Here is a 17,449-nt window from a genome sequence, read left to right on the forward strand (position 1 = left end):
GAAGAAGTCTTGTTGTAATTAACATAAAAATAAATTTTATTAAAATTTACAAGTAAATTTCATTGGTTAGATCATTCGTATCTCACCCCACTCACAAGTCTTTCTGTGTTCCTCGTGGCGAATTCGCAGCCTCCACGTGTCCCCCGTGGTGTCCTTGGAATGGAGTCTCCCGTACCCGAGGCAATTTGTCACAACAAATACAGGCTGAACGTCTAGCACGCCCTGGCTCGTCGCGGCGAGTCCCCGTGCGGGAAGCGCTTGCGCAGGCCTGGCTTCGCACGTCTCGGGTCTCCTGCAGCTGAGTTAACCTGGCCCAGAGCTGAGACGACCTGATCTCGGTCGTCGGATTGAGTGCCCTTCTGGGAGGGGACTTCGTCCTCGCGGCCGCCAGGTGTTGCCCTTCTTTATACACTACCTACCCCGAGCCTCCGCTTCCCTAGTGGGGAATCTCTTTCCTCATCAGGTTAGCCCGAAGTTTTCTGCCCCTCGTGTACCCTCCCCCAACCCCCGGCATTTTATCCACGTTCCAGGAGTGTTCTACTTAATTTTGAACTTTTCTACTAGAGTGTAAGCTCTCTCCGGGCTTTTTAAAATCTCAGTTTTCTCAGCGAGCCTTACCCAGAGGAGCGGTTTGCAAAGACTCTGCTAAATACATGAATGAATGATTTTGTAAATGTTGCTCAAGGAGAGTTAAAGAGTGGCAAAACTCCTTCCCTCGCTCTGTTGTGCCAGGTGCTGCGCAGACACTAGGAATATTGTGCTAGGAACCAAACGCATACCTCGTTCCTGCCTTCGTGGAGCCAACAATTGAGTGGGGGGTGGGGGTGGGGGGGCGGGATGGGGCGGAGCTGTTACTGTGGATGTAAGATGATAACTCATAATCGAGGGGACACGGAAACGGAAGAGCATGCGGCTGTGATCGAGGGAATTAAAGTGATGACTAAACGAAATAATACGAAGGGAACGAAAGGGTTTGGCACAGTCTGAAGTATCTGCCTAAAGTGACAGAGCGCGTGTCATGGTCCTGTGACTGGGGAGGGCTCAACCTGAGAACTGAAGGAAGGCAAATGCAGCCCAGGGGCCAGGAGCAGGGTCCCCATGGCGACACAGGAGGGTGATAGCAGCCTTGGGAGCCCCTGTAAAAGCACAGGAAGCTTGGCGGTTGGGCAGCGGTAATGGAGCTTTGAAATGCCACGCAAATAGAAGTTGTACACTCTAGGGGACTGACTGACCACTAGCTTTAGAAAAACGTACCCAAGCAGAGGAAGAGGTAGGATGAGGGGAAGGACTTGTATTTTCTTCGTTTGAGTTTAACTGGGATCTTCACGTGCCCCTTTGATATTACACATCAGCAGTGATTCATGCTCAGATGAGCCTCAGTTCCAAATATAAAAGTTCAGTGTCATTGACAGCTTGTTCTATATTCAAGGCATAAGCCAATGTTTGGTTTTTTCCCTAATGGATGCCCAGTGCCTAGAGCAAGTTGGTGCTTCAAAAACACTATGAGGAAATGGGGGAAGTGTTCTTAGTGCTTTGGTCCTCCTTTCTTAGAACAAGTCTAAGTAAAAAATTAATGTCTAAGTAAATCGTTGCATGTTTAATGCTATATTTCAAAAGGTAATCACAGGTACAGTCTACCCTTTAACAGATACTTTGAATTCATTGCGGATTTTTGTTGTTATTGTTGTTCTTTGTTTTTATATTATCTGGACAATTGTCCTCTCCCCCATTAAACTTGAAAAAAATTCAAGAACTGTAGGGTTGTACCTCTATGTGTTGTGCATTCTGAAAAGCAAAGTTATAATTTTCAATGTGAGGGACAATGCAGTCTATTTAAATCGTTTGATCTAAACTGAAAAGGCCTGTCTTCGTTAATTATGACTTTTAATTCTAACTTGAACCCGAGGAATGTTGTTTGCACAGTATCTGTGCCTCAGTTTACAGTGAGAATGTTATCATTTACAACAGTTGGATGACAGTGCGACAGTGCTGTCACACACACTTAACGACTTCGGGATATTTTACCTGGAAAGTGAAGACAATTCGCTTTCATGGTGATAATTTTGAATCTCATTACTCCCCTCTCAGCCCCCAAAGTGGATTCTTTCCCCACATAGTTTGGGACTATTGTTTTTTTTTAGAGAAGGTTAACTTTCAGACTGAAGTAATTTAGACTGAAGTTTATTAATCACCATTTTTCTAAACATTCCCTCCTGTATTTTTCCTTGTAAGGTCGATTGGGGCTAAAATAGAAGTGGCCCTAAGGAACCGTGTGAAGGTACCCATATAGAGAGCACCGGCCCAAGAGGCAGCCATGCCCGCAGAAGGAGGGAAGACCGACATGGAGAGGATCGGCCTCTTCAGTGAGATGGGCTACGTTACGGTTGGCGATAAATACGTGTCACAGTTTAATCGTGAGTATAGTTTTCTTTACGGCCTAAGAGTAGACATTTCCTATATGAAAATTTGGATTTAATATTTAAGTTAAATGATATTTTAATGGTCCATATTTTCAAGTATTAGTACTGTAGTTGAATAAACCTGTGAAATTTCCATAGAGTTAAGAGACGTTCATTTCCTAAGAGCAGGAAGCTCATTTCATTGCGCTACCCTACCTTTATAATTCTGCTTATGGGTAATTTTACTTCTTTCCAAGGTTTCATCCTAGAATATTTTTTTTTAGCTTTTTTTCCTTAAATGGCACACTCTAGTATGCAAATAGCATTTACATTTGCACCCGAAAAGGCCATCCACCATCCCTTCTTGAAAAATGAAATGCTAAGTGAATAGCCGAGGGATTTTTAGAAGAGTCATAAATAATAAGAGCTAAAGTAAATAAAAATTTCAAAGTCTCAGTTAAATTTTTGGCTATTCGATGACTTCTATTGAACAGTAAGAAAGAATATACCGATATGAAATACCTCTAAGATGTTATTAAAAAAATTAAATTGCAGAATGGTGTATATAGTATGCTGAGCATTAAAAATAGAGAAGAATATGTATGAAAATATTTATTGGAACAGCCTCAACATTCTTTGGGAAACAAGTTTACTATCATCATTGCCTGTCGGAGAGGAACTGAATGGCCAAGTGTGGGAGGAAGGTTTATTGTAAAAATGTTTACACTTTGCATTCTGAACCATGTGAATGTATTACTTTTCAAAAATTTAAGTTAAAAAAATCAGTTATACAATTTCTCATTTAAATAGCCAGTTGATTTAAGGATTGTTTGAACTTCAAAAAATTCTTTATATTAATTACCAAGGACTTGTCAAATTGATCCAAATTATAACAGAAGTTCTAAATATTCATAAAAACAGCCTTTAAAAAATGTTAGGGCTATTATTATGAGGTTGGCCGAAAAGCCTGTTTAGTTTTTTCCATAAAATAAAGGACACATTTTTCATTTTCACCAATAACTTTATTTATTTGGGTATTTTGAGTATGTCGGCTGTCTCCTGATACTGGCTTCTAGTGGGTAGAGGCCGGGGGTGCTGCAAACGTCTGCCAATGCCTCAGCCAGCCTCACAGCAGAGAATTATTTGGCTAAAATACCAGTAGTACCAAGGAACTTTGTAAACCACTTTTGACACATTTGATCAGTCACAGCGTCTTCTCCATACACTGCACAAATCTTTCTTTTTGCATTTCAGTTACGTTTTCACCTTTCTTGAAATAATAAAGCATAATATGCCAAAAATGTTGAATGTTTTCTTCTATCTTCAGTATTTAAATGTCTGCACAAAAGTTCACCAATTTTTGATGTTTTTAAATGCACGCTGATATGACAGCTGTCACAATCCAATCCAATAACATTGTTTCGAAAGAAGTTGAAGACAACTGAACACAACTAGAGCCATCGTTCGGAAAAAACTAAACACATTTTTGGCCATGGCCAATCCAATATTTCATTGGATAAATATACCACAATTTATTTATCTGTTCTGATGATGGGCATTTGAACTCTTTCTTGTTTTTGGTGATAGGGAATGACCTTGCTGTGAACATTCTTGTTCAGGTCTTTTAGTGGACAATGGCACTCACGTGTGTATATCCAGGAGGGAAACTGTTTCAGTCTGAGTGTGGAACACCCTCCCCTTCAACCTGTACACACACTCACACACCCCTCACACAAACGGTGTTTCCCAGTATGCAGATGGGGAAGCATGGGATTAAGTAACCTCTAAGGTCTCTTCCAGCTCTGAAATTCACAGTCTATAACCAGGACCTTAATCTAATTATTCATACATTTTAATGCAACCCTCTCAGGCCTTATTGCCAACCTAGCCTTACACACAGAGCTTTCAGTGAACATTTTGAAACAGGTTTTAGGTCTCAAAACTTAGTGGCCCACGTCATATTTTGAATCTTTTCTAAGTTATCTTTCATGTTCTTTAATTACTGGTGAGCTCAAAATGATCATATCCCTACCTTATCTTTAAAGGACCCTTTAATGAAGCTGCCAGCAGAAAAAAACAGATGCTACCGGGGGGGTCCAAAGAAATGTCAAGTCTCCAGGCCGGCTATTTCGACCCCCACTTTGTAAGGGTTTTTGAAGGTGAAGGCTATGTCAGTCTGAATCAAGTGAGGAGACGGTATATGATGGAAGAAGCCAAAAAAAATCTAGGCAAAGCCTTCCTCCCTAGTAATGGAGATAAGAAACCGTAAGTGTCTGGGGGGAAAGTCTCACACCTGCCACTTCCTCTCCTCCGGCCTAAATTGTTTGTTTTTCCGCAGGACTTACTTGTATATGATACATTTTTTAAAGTATGATCCTTTGGTTAGTCTGTCTTAGTTGGGGACAATTATATTGAAAGATTTAGGTTGACAGGTAATTTTGATTAAATTGATTCTCCTTATCACATTGAAGTTTGGATTATTGATGTCACTGTTCTCTATTAGTTTACATAATAAAGGCCAACTAAATAATGAATATAAATTCAGTCAATAAGCAGGCAGTAGTCAGGATGGGGGAAATCGCCTTGGGTCATCACATCTGTGCCCTGGACTATTTCGTCTGCTTTAAAAAAAAAACTTTACAAGGCATTAATAAAAACGTGAAAGTAGGAGGAGCCTTCTTTTTTGATAAAGGAAATAATTTATCAAGGATACATATGTAACGATCATCGTGAATGTACAGGCATGGGGGGGAGGTTAACAACATTTTAGTTGTGACAGTTGTCACCGTGAAGGTCCCCTTTTCTCCAGCACAGATCATGCTTCATACTTTGTTGCAATGTTCGTGTTTCTGGCACCTCACCTCCCCATCCCCACTTGGGGGCAGGACTCATTTTTTTCTTAACTTCAGATCATTAAACAAAACAATCATATAGCCTATGCTATATGATACCACGTAGCTGAGTTTTATAATATGTTAATTTACACTCAATAATGTTACTCTCTTCATTTATAATTTATGGTAGATGAGGGTTGGTTGAAGGCTGATTTTGTGCTTATTTGTGGTATCTTCTTGAGATTAGTGAAGCTTTAATCTTTTAAGTCAAAATGACTAAGTTTTTATTAAGACTGGGGAATTTGTTTTTCTGTTATTTTTTGAATTATTTATTTTTACTGTTATTACTTTTTCCTTGTCTTCTTCATTTTCTTTTTCGATACTGCATTTTTTCAGTCACTGCTTCATTTCTTTTACATGTAACATAGGTATTTTACCCTTTGAATAACCTTTTCTTATTTTCCAGTGTCTCCCATGAACTTTGACCCCTTGTGGAAATAATTGGGAATTGCTGTCTTGATACATTAGATCATAACAGCGGTTTTCAACCTTTTTTATCTCGTGGCACATAAACTAATGCTAAAATTCTGCAGCACACCAAAAAATATATGATTTTGCCAATCTGACAAAAAAAATAGGCATAATTTTGATTTATTCACATCAAACAGCTATTGTGTTGACTGTTGTCATTCTTTTTGACAATCTAAGGAAAAAGAGTTCAGTGCCCCTGACTAAAATAGTTAGGTAGGTATTGGTTGTTTTAAAAATTCTTGTGTCACACTAGTTGAAAATTGCTGATTATAATCTGCTTTTATGTTCATTTGTCAGCCAAGAAATGATAACAGTTTTGTAGTTAGACTAATTTCCCTTTCTTTTTAAATCTCACAAACATGTGAAAAAGTCTATGATTTAGTGGGATACAGAAAGTATTTCAAAAAAGAGATTGATAGTGGAAATAAGAAGCCTTCTATACTGGTACTTAGTCACCACCAAATGATGGAACCGTAGACACTTATACATTTTAAATGTACCAATATTTATTGCTTGTATTAAATTATATTCTTCTTAGATTATGACTGTGCATAACTGACCTTTCATCTGTGATGTCATTGGCTTATCTCCATGTTATATTTTATTTCATGACATATATTCATAAATAGCAATGAATGAAAATGAGTATCTTCTCCTAATGGAACCTTATTTAAAGTTACTTAAAGGGTAAAATACCTATTTGTAGGCCAGAGATAATAAATAATTGATGTTGATGTCTCTCTAGTTTTTAAAAGTTTTGATTCGAATGTCTAAACAGTGTCAGACTTTGATGATAATGAGGTTTCATTTGTCTTGGATACCGTTTTCTGATTATTAAAATTTCCTTCATTGATAACTTGGAAATTAGAGACCATAACTTGTTACTAACATTAGTTACCATTTTTATTATGAAATTTAAAGATAATATTTGTTAAGATAAAATACTAGGTGGTGAATGGTTTAATGATTAAATATGTATACTGTGGGCCCAGAAAATTTAACATAAAATTAAAAAATATTTGGTTAATTTTTTCTGTAGTAATAAGTATAAGCCAAAAAGGAGAAAATCAGCAAAACTCCATGAGACTCATTTTGCTATCAACAGTAGAAAAAATATCTATATGTTTGGCAAGTGTAGTTTCTAATGAGTGCATGGTCAGAAGTAGTGAGCCATTTATTAGCTAATTTGCCATAAAGTACCTGGAAATTTACCTAAAAAACTACAAAAGAGTCAATTTATTGTTATAGTTAACTGAATTAATGGGAGCAATTTAACTTCCTACAGATTGCGAAGTTTTGTTCATATGAACATTTAAAATAAGCATAAAAAATTAAAAACTCATCTCAAAATTTGTCTTCGAACCATGGGGAAAATTGAATTAAAAACACAAGTGATTTTTTTCTTACCAAAATTAAGCAAGTCAATGCCACTTTTCAATCGTTTTAAAATAAATTGCAGTAAAATGTATGTAACACAAAATTGGCCATTTTAACCTGCTCTTTTTAATTTTTTTAATGGTAAGATGTGGAGTAGGAACCTACTACGGAACAATAGGTGGTCCAGTCCCATTCTTCAGCGCGCAGTCCAAACCCAGAGAAAAATACGAGGCACCTGGGAAGAATTTATACACAAACCCGGGAAAGAAGGGAACTGGATATGGGTAGGGCATGCTCACTATTTTTATACCGCTTGTTTTGAACCGAAAACAATGAAATCTAAAATTTCTGAACCCCGAAGTCACCATCACTTGTTTTCTGTCCTTAGCTATGCAAATGTCACGATAGGTAAACAGTTTTCACACTCTGCTGATTTCTACGATGCACCAAAACTAAATTATAAGGTAAAATGATGTTTTAATTTTTTTTCAACTTTTCTCATTTAGTTGACTTAGAGAATTCACTTGTGGTCATGTTTTGTTTTAACCAGGTGATGCTTTGTTTTGTTTTACATATTTGTATTATTAGGTCGGTGGCCACCTGATGTTTATGAATTGTGATAATTTTACTTTTTTTGATGTTAGATCTCCACATCTTGCTGTAGATCCTCTCAGCTCTTCCCAGGATGAGCTTCTGCCTGGTGCTATAGTTTCCTCCATCTAGCCTTCATCTGTCGAACCTGGCCGGGAGACCTCTGTTAACTCCGCCTGATCGACTGCACTCTATTTTCGGTAGAAGAGTAGCAGAGGCATATCCTAACATTTGGTCATGTCCCCCCCACACCCTAATATCTCGTGCCTGCCAAAGTCGTGGGAGTACTTTGGGGCTGACCAAGTCATTATGAGTGAATGGCGTGGAGGAGGGATGGAGAAAAGTGAGAAAGTAGAAGCAGAAAGGATGAATGCCTACAGAGGGGAGAGGGAAAGGATGGAAAACTGCTCACTTCTCTAGGTGACACAGTGAAGAACTGACACAGCCGGTGCGGGGCCTTTTATACTCTTCTCCTTGCTGGTGTTTTCAGTTGGATGTTGGGCGTTGCCAGTTTTACCTCATTTGGTTGCTAAACATTTTTGTATTCTTATACATATTCTTGAGCTTTGTTTTGGGGTGCAGTTAAATTCCCTGTAAATAGTTTGATTTTCTTCAGGTCTTCTTTTAAGATTCTTTTGTTGGGATGGAAGCAGTGCTGAATCTGGAGCTAGTTCTTCCTCACTTCGGAACCAAGACCTTTCTGTGTGCTCCGCTCGGGGCCCTGGGAATCATGGTTCCTAGCTCTGTGTCAGGGCTGGGTGCTGTTACCTCGGATCCTTCTAGGTGGTTCCTTTGGCCTTGAGCAGTTTCCTCACATGTGTGTACCGATCAGCACTCAACTGAATACTCTGGGGCAGGGGTTGGTAAAACAGAGAGGAGATTCAGATCCTTAAAGCATTGCTGTATTGATACCCTGCCTCAGAAGCACCCGGGGCAACTGTTAACACTGCAGATTGGTGGGCCCTGCAGTAGACCAATCAGAAGTCGAAATGAGATAAACACTTCCCAAAAGGAAAAGTGGAACAGTGAAGTTATCAGTGCCATTGTGGTGTGGGAGAGAGGAGAGGAGATTGCCAAGAAGGGGTGAAGTTCCTGCAGGCTGGAGAAAGGGTAAGGACAAGCAAAAGCAAGAGAATAATCCAAAAACAGCAAAAAATTCTGACAGTGTCACAGCATTGTTCTTAGAAATGAAAGCGAGTCTTCCCTGGATTAATGGTTTTAGATTCCATTTATCAAATGTTTTCAGCTGAATGATGAAATACCAAATTTCATATTTGAAAAAACTGAGAAAATTCTATCACTATTCACTTGACAGTTTTCTTTTTGAGTCTATATTTTATATCATGATTTTTTTCTACTTTATTAACAGCAATTTTTGTCCTTAGTCTTGTCCCACAGAGAAGATCCCAGTGTAGGAGGGAAAAATTGACTCCCGTATTGCTTGAGTACTAGGTAGCTAAAAATACTGTCATGTAAAAATGGTAGGATGTGAAAAGTGGGTATTCCTCATTCTCAGAAGTAAAAACTGACGTTTATTACGGGCCTACCGTTTGCCAGGTACTTCACACACAGGATCCCGTTTGATCTTGACCATGGGATGGTGGGGCGCGATCATCCGCCTCCGCAGTCTGAGAGCACGTGACCCTGCAGGGGTTCGCAGTCCCCTCGAAGTGCTGAAAGGCGGGCGGGAGTGAGGGTTTGAACTAAAGGAACATCTTTCTTTTCTTTTTCTTTTTTTTTCTATGTCATATTACCGAGATAGTTAACAGATTTGTCCAGGTGGTAAGTAGATCTCTATACCGCAAATAAATTTACATCCAAAATTAACATAGTTGTGCTTGCTCATAAGTAAGCCTATCTTTGTGTCATGAAAACAGAACATAACAAAGGAACGTTTTAAAAAATGTGAACCTGGCAGTATATATTTAAAAACCCATGTGCTTATATGAAAATTTAAAAGAGCCCTGGGTGGGTGGCTTGGTTGGAGTGTTGTCCTGTTGCTGGTTTGATCCTTGGTCAGGGCATATAACCTTGGTTGCAGGTTCATCCGGGTTGGGGTGTGTACAGGAGGCAACTGATCAGTGTTTCTCTCTCTCTTTTTCTCCCCCCTCCCCCACCTCCCCACACTTCCTCTTTCTCTAAAATAAGTGAATATATCTTCAGGTGAGGATTAAAAAGTAAATAAATAAATAAATAAATAAATGAAATATAAAAGAAGATTCAATACTGCACTATTATCAATTTGAGTAACTTATGCAATATAATTTCAAACTCTACAGAAAAATAATGAAGAGCATCATCGCCTACTTAAAGGGGCACCTTTCAAGTTAAATCTTTACCCAAGAGAATATTTTGATACCAATCCTTATTTTTTGGAGAAGCCTTTACCACCAATTAAACAAGCAGAGAAGAAAGCATTGCCTACAGGCCCTTTTAAGCCCCCTTCTCCTGGTAAAAAGGTAAGTTAAAAATTTTTGAATGAAAAAATATTAAGCATTTTAAAGAAATGATGCCTCTTGCCGTCAAATTATTTTGTTACCCATGTAAGTAAAGTTTTGTTTATATTCATGTCAAGAATTGTGAAACCAGTTTTTATAAAATTATGAAAAGTCCCAAAGTATGGCTTGTGTATGGGAATAAGGAAGCTCTTATGAAGTAAGTATTCGTCAGTTCAAATATATTTGTGAACTGCTAAGTGCCTCTCTAGATCTTAGGTATAGTTTTTCTCAAAACCGTAAAGAGCCAGACCATCTTTTAGTTTTTGAAATGATTAAAATAAACTGTTTTACTTTGCTGAAGTTTACAAGTTTGAATAAAAATGAAAATGCTTCTCATAGTTTATAAACCTTTGTTTATATATATTTTTTCTTCTGTAATTGCCTGTTTATTTTCCCTGCAGATTTTCTATTAGATATTTGTATTTTTTCATATTGATTTATAAGATCTTTTCATATGTTAAGGACATTGTTCTTTTGTCATCTGTGTGGAAAATAATTTTTTCAGTCTGTTAAATCTTTGACTTGGTTATGGAATTTTGTGCTATTCAGAAATTTAGTAATTTGATGTAGTCAAATTTATCCTTCGCACTGAGTTGTATGATGTCATAACCTCACCATCAATGTTAGGAAAATAGACATTGTTGATTTCTTCTATTAGTCGTCTTCTTTTGCACTGAAGTCTTCATCTGAAATATACAGGGGTGGGCAAGCGTCGGTTGGCGGTCATTCGTGATACAGTGAACAGTAAATAATAATGCAGGAGAGTAAGCTCTGTGTCACGTGCTCACCGCTGTAAACCTACTTTTGCTTGCCCCAGTAACTGTCGTGAGGGGCGGGCGAGATGAGGATCCAGCTTCCATCTTTTTCAAAACCCAGTGTTCAGGGCAGAAGGCAGCTCTGGGGGAGGACCTGTGCGGTACCTCGCTTGCGCTCCTGGTCTGAGGGGTCTGTGTCTGCACAGCTCAGAGAGTTGTAGGCTTCGCGCGGGCCCAGGGTGTTGCGTGTGAATTAGATTTCCGTGAAACTGCCATTTTCTAAAAGCCAGTTGTTCCCAATATTACTGGTGGAATAATTTTTAATACCACTGCTTTGGAATACCACTCATCAAATCAAAATTCCCATTTTTTTGAGAAATTTTTCCTAAATTTCCATTCTATTTGATATTTGTTTATGCCTACCAGTTCCAACCTGCTTTTAATTATTACTATTACATTTCAGTATTGTTTTCCTTTAAAAAAATTATATCGGCTGTTCTCCTCTACATATTCTCTAGAACTTTGGAATCATTTTGTAAAGTTCTGGAGGAAAAAGTCCTTTGGTATTTTGCTATAAGGTTAAATCTTTAGATTTTCAGATTTATTTGGATATTCATAATTTGAATCTTCCGATTTAGAAATAAACAAAATAAAAACCTTCATTTCCCTTGTAGAATATTATATTTTACTTCACATGGGCTTACATATCTTAGATTTATTCTCACATATTTTAAGGCTGGGGTCAATAGTTTTTTCTTCCCATCATATTTCTCCTCATGTTATTTGCCCTTATAAAACACTTGACTTAAAAAATAATTACTGGCAGCTTCATTACACTTTCTTACCTTCTAACGGGTATTGGGCTGATTCTTTGTGGAGCTTCAGTTATATGATTACGTTATCTGCATAATAATTTTGCCCCCTGCTTCCCGATACCTACATCTCTCATGTCAAGCTCACGTCCAGTTGCTTCGGCCACAACAGTGGCCTTCCTTGCCCTCATCTCGAGTTTAATGAGGATACTTCTGGTGTTTCACTTTTATAGATGCCAACGCTAGGGATAAATGAGGAATGTACGTAGAATTATGTGACTTTTGGTGTAATCTATTTATACCATGGCTTTTCCTCCCTCTGACCTGTTATTAGATGAACGACAGTAGATTTCTGGAAGTGAATCCTACTGGCCATGCTGTGTTAGTCTTTAAGTGTAATACATTTTCACTCGTTAACATTTTATTAAGTATCTTTGCATCACTGATTTTAAGGGTGGCTGTCTGTACTCTTTTTTTGTATGCCTTCTTCTATTTTGGTATCAGTAGATGCTAGCATCTTAAAATGATCAGGGAGATTTCCTTCTTTATGTTTTATACCAATTTAAGTAGCACCAGAAATACCTGTTCTTAAAAGCTTGAAGGAATTATCATAGGAAAGGTTCTGGGCTTAATTTTTTGCATGGGGCCCATCTGTTTTCTATAGGTTTTCTATCTCTATTTGAGTCAATTTTGACATTTACGTTTTCTTTGGAAATCATTTATTTCATTCAGGTTTTCAAGTTTATTAACATAGAGGTTTACTAAAACAGTATTTTATTATTCTGTGTATGTATGGGTTTCCTCCACTCTTTCATATCCTTAATTTCAATGTAGATTTATCTATTTAATGTACTTTCAAATGCATCATTTGGTAGGTTGGTATATTTACCATATATATTTTATTATTTTTAATTTATCCACTTTTATATTTTTTGAGTCTATTTTACATTTCTTAAGTTTTCTTATTATTTATTGCTCTTCAAAATAATCTGTTTTTAATCTAGAAAATTTGAAAATTACAGCCATATCTTTCAAATGAATTCAATTTTCATATAGATTTGGCTTAGATACTGTAAGAGAAAAGATGCTTAAATAAATGGGTTATTATGATTCTGTAGCATTTTCTTAGTAACTATATATAATATAAAAATTAAAGTCATGGTAAATCAGTTTAAAAAGCTGAAACAAATATTTGTGTTTTGTGTGTAGGTGAAAAATATTTTTGTCAACTTCCCTTAACAGATTATAAATAAATATAAAATAGGTTACATTTTCTTCTCACCTTCTATTTCTATGTGCTATTCCTTTTTTTAAAAAAAATTATCTTTCTCATCATTGACTGATGTTCGGTAAACTCATGTCCTGCCAGGCTTCCTGTTGGACGAACCTTGCCCTTGTCCTCTTCTCCCACCCTTCGGTTCTAAGTCCTAACTTCTTTCTCTGTCACAATAAATGGGACCTAGGTCTCATCCCCTCAGTGATGGGCTCACCCCCTAACTAGATGAGAGCCCGGTGGGATAAACTCTCACTAAAATTTTAATGCTTGGCAATAATTTGGACTATTATTTTCCTGTGAACATTTGTATTTTAATAGAGACTTTCGGAATTACAGTGTCTTAACGCCCTAAAATTGATGGTAGGGAGACTCTTTGCTAGTACTTGAATTAAATACCTTTCTTTAAACGTAAAACCAACTCGATAGACAATACACAAGTGTGTATGAACTTCTTCAAAATCTAATTTTTTAGAAGCATTTTATAAAACCCCATAAAATGGTCTCATTTTTGTTTGTAGGCTGGTGGAATGAAAGCAGGAACATTTGACCCTTACCCTTCACATTCTGCTGACCCTTACGCGGCCAAGTTGGAAAAGCAGACTTTCAGCCAAGGCGCTAAGATTTTCCACCCACCAGGTGGACCGAAGAGCAGACCAGTTCAAAGCATAATGACTTTGAATGTCAAAAAGTAAGTAATATATTTCATTTCGTTCCTATACTGAGAGAGATTGTTTTGAACTTTTAGATTCCTTCAAAATGATGTTTTTTTTATTTGTGCGTACTTTTATAAACAACAAATTTGGGTGATTTGAGAAATCCTTCCATATACCTGCTCTCCCTGGTAAAAGTTCTTTCCCATCTTCTGAAATTCGCAATTGGAAAAGGCCTAATTGATCTGTACCAAACTCTCTGTCCATAATTTTTAAAGCAAACCTATGGCGTCTTACTGCGTCGTTGGAGACTAACCGGACATTCCTAGTTCAGTTAGCTGGGCATGCTGACAAGACACCTGAGACTTCTTTTCTTAGCTTTGAAACGACCTTGTATGTAAACAGGAAATATTCTTGTTCATTAAAATGCTATTAACATCACTTTATAATACTTCGAGGAAAGGTATGTATTAAAGTATCTTGAAACTTCAATGTTACCCAGCTTTTGAGCACTCTTAAAACTGAGAAATTTTCGGGAGCTCAGAACAGAAATTAGGAAAGGACAATCTATTGTTTTGTGTCTGTGTGAGCAAGATCAGAAACCAGTGGAAGAATTCATTTCTATCTAGTTGTTGAAAAAGTTTTCATGCCAACTAAGCCGATTAACCTATTTTTAACTTCAGTGCAATCCCACAGTGGATTACGTAAAGGACACCAAATTCACACTTTCTTTTATGAGAGCACTAGCCAGCCTATCACTTGTAGATAGTGGTTCTAATACCAACATTTTTATTATATTGCAAGAGTGAGACTGCCCCTCAGTACTTATGTAATTTAACTGTTGTCTGCAGAAATAATATTCGGGGGGCAGTTTCCTGTGAGTTTTTCCATCCAGAGAACAGAAAGCTCTGTGGTGCCCTGGTGTATGTGTTTGGACAGAAAAGAGTAACTGATTATTTAAAACTGGTCCCACAAACCAATTTTTCATTCTTAAATTACATCTTTAAAATATATGTGATTTATATAAAGTGAAGCTTTATAATTTGGTGAGGAAATTTGGTTTGGGATTGTTAATTTTTTATTGCAAAACATTTTTACAAGAACCTACAGATATATTAGCATACCTCTAAAATTAAATGGGCATTTATTTTCTAATTTTAGGGCACTAAATATGAAGAACTACAAGACTGCTTCAGTTCAGTCCTATTAGCATCTGGAAGACAAAGAGCTTTCTAGATCCCAACCACCAGTAATTCTTTATCAAGTGCTAATTATTTGGAAAAAATACAAGATGTGGAACAGAGAGCTCAAGCATTTATGACAAATTTAATCCTTCCACTCTAATACTCTTCTTTTAGTACTATTAATGAATAAATAGTATTTGCCAATAATTTAATATGTGATTGCTGATCTGCATTTAGAGCTGTGCTTCTGAGAATATAATGTTTAGAAGTTTTATAAAGCCTTGACTTGTGGTGTCTCGATTGAGAGCGTGGACTCCTAATGTTAAAAAGCTTCAGGGCTGTAGAGCTGGGATGGATGTGAGGGCTGGAGGGGCGGAGCGTACAGAGCAAACCCTTAACCTGCTGTTTCTTCTTGGAGTCGAAAACTGGATCGCTGGCCACCCCAGGGCCACAGCCTGTATAGGAAGTCAAGTGTCTCAATTTCTGAGGTCCCTCACCTTTGTTTAAAGCCTCTGTAAAGCGTCCAGTCAGCCAGGGCAGCCCCAGGCCAAGTTGGGCTAAGGGAGAACGGGAACACACTTTTATGTCATTGTCTTACAGAAAATCACAGCTACAAGGTGGATGGATTTGTCTTTGGTGTCCCCCTGGGCCTCTGTAGCTGTCCAAAGCCGCTTCTCGCAGAGCATCCCCCTAGGCCTCCCGCTCTGGTTCCCGAGTTCTCTTTTCTTCACTGGCCCTCCCACTTTTAAGACTATCTGTTGTTGAAAGATACAATTTAAATGCATTACTATAATTCATAAGGAGGTCTGTATCAATAGTCCCCACTCATTTGTGGGTGGTGGTGGTGTTTGTATTAAAAGGAGACATTTACAGTATCTATTCATGTAATGTCTTGGGGAAGTTATTTTTGATTCACGGTGCTGCCTTAGGACTTGCCCTTCTGCCATCCTGGGCTTCTCTGAGCTGGAACTCAGAACACGTAGGGGCTGCGCTACTCCTCTTTCGGACTCATTTTTTCCCAGTGGGGTGGGGACTATGTCAATCCAGGTATATATCTGGCTTTTAAAGGGATTGCAGACGGCACAGTGAATTTTTACTATTGTCAAGTCTATATTTTTATTTTATGCCTCATAACTGTTTAATTCCTTCTAAAAGTATTTAAAATTCTTATTTCCCATGCGATCGATCATGTGGAATGAACATCTTAAAGACTTTATCAAGGATATAGTGTGACTGAAGGGGAATACATTTGTCTTCAGGATAAGAGTGGTTTTACCAGGCGCATGTAACTGCATAGAATTCATACAGTCATACACTGATGTTACCAAACAGCCTTCCATACACATTGCTTTGAGATGAGAGGCTTAGAATTTCAGATTTCATTAAGATCTAATTGCTTGTTCTTCCCACTGCCTTTTGTTAGCTGTAGTTTTTATGAATGTGCTTCTCCTAGCAATGCATACTTCATGGAATATTTGTAGGTGGGAATATGCATCTAATGCCTGACTGAAGGGCGCAAGAAATGCTGGGACAGTGGGCAGAGCTTATCCCCAGTTTGCATCCATGCGTCATGTCAATTTACAGGAAAGGAAACACAGAAACCAGCAATGGGAACAGCGGAGCACGTGGAAAAGGGAAGGTTTTTAAAATGATAGAGGAACATACGCATGTACACTTTTATTTGAGGGGTTCCATATTTACGATGACCATTGATTTTTTAAATCATCATCGATTCTTTAAGTTGGAAAATACAACACAACATTAGGAGGTTTCCTCTGAAACAACTTCCTCCCGCCAAGCTCACAAGTGAGGTGTTAACGGTTAATGGACACTGGCCTCCCATCGTGACAGCTCTGGCATCAAGGTATCTCCCGTCCCCTGATGGTGCCTGGATGACTTGAGTAGTTTCCCGCATCCGCCAAGAGTGAACAATGGAAGAAATAAGCTTGTTTAGCAGCCTTTAGTTTCTGCTGTGAGTCATCCAGCCACAGCTCTGTAAGGCTCGACAAGGAAACAGACTGAGGGTGTTGACCTGGTCATGGAGGAAAGGCTGAACTTCAGGAGAGATTGGGACCAACAAGAAGCTCCCACCGGGACTGGAGAGGAAGTTCAGCAGCAGCATATTGTATGTTTTAGAAGTCTTTCCTTGCTTCTTTAGGCCTGATTTTTAGCAATACAAGTGATTAAATGCTACCAAGACTGATAAAAAAGGAGAAGCCCCAAATGACCGATGTCAGGAATTAAAGATGGGATATCGTCACAGGTCCCTGGATATTACAGACAGTAAGGAGTATTATGGACACCTTCAGGCCAATACATGTGAGAACTTACACAAAGTGTACACTTTTCTCAGAACATACAAATGATCAAAATGGACTCAAGAATAGATAGAAAATCTCAATTGACCATATCTATTCATGAAATTGATTTTGTAGTGTAAAACCTTCCCATTTGGGAGACTCCAGGCCATTGGTGAGTTCTATTATGTATTTACGGAAGAGCTAATGATAACACCAGTCCTTTCATGAATCCTTTCAGAAAA

The 17,449-nt window shown here is 38.0% G+C and overlaps 1 protein-coding gene across 1 annotated transcript; it reads left to right on the forward strand.

The window, feature by feature from the left end:
- The first annotated feature begins 200 nt into the window (after positions 1 to 200).
- CFAP96 (cilia and flagella associated protein 96) lies at positions 201 to 15,461 on the forward strand. Its single transcript, XM_053916630.1, has 8 exons — positions 201 to 463; positions 2,233 to 2,414; positions 4,445 to 4,664; positions 7,288 to 7,425; positions 7,530 to 7,605; positions 10,012 to 10,191; positions 13,592 to 13,761; positions 14,885 to 15,461. The coding sequence occupies exons 2-8, from the start codon at positions 2,315 to 2,317 to the stop codon at positions 14,931 to 14,933; spliced, it is 933 nt and encodes a 310-aa protein (XP_053772605.1). The 5' UTR covers positions 201 to 463; positions 2,233 to 2,314; the 3' UTR covers positions 14,934 to 15,461.
- The last annotated feature ends 1,988 nt before the right edge of the window (positions 15,462 to 17,449 follow it).

This window comes from Desmodus rotundus, chromosome 13 (genome assembly GCF_022682495.2).
Source record: "Desmodus rotundus isolate HL8 chromosome 13, HLdesRot8A.1, whole genome shotgun sequence".
Classification (NCBI taxonomy): Eukaryota; Metazoa; Chordata; class Mammalia; order Chiroptera; family Phyllostomidae; genus Desmodus; species Desmodus rotundus.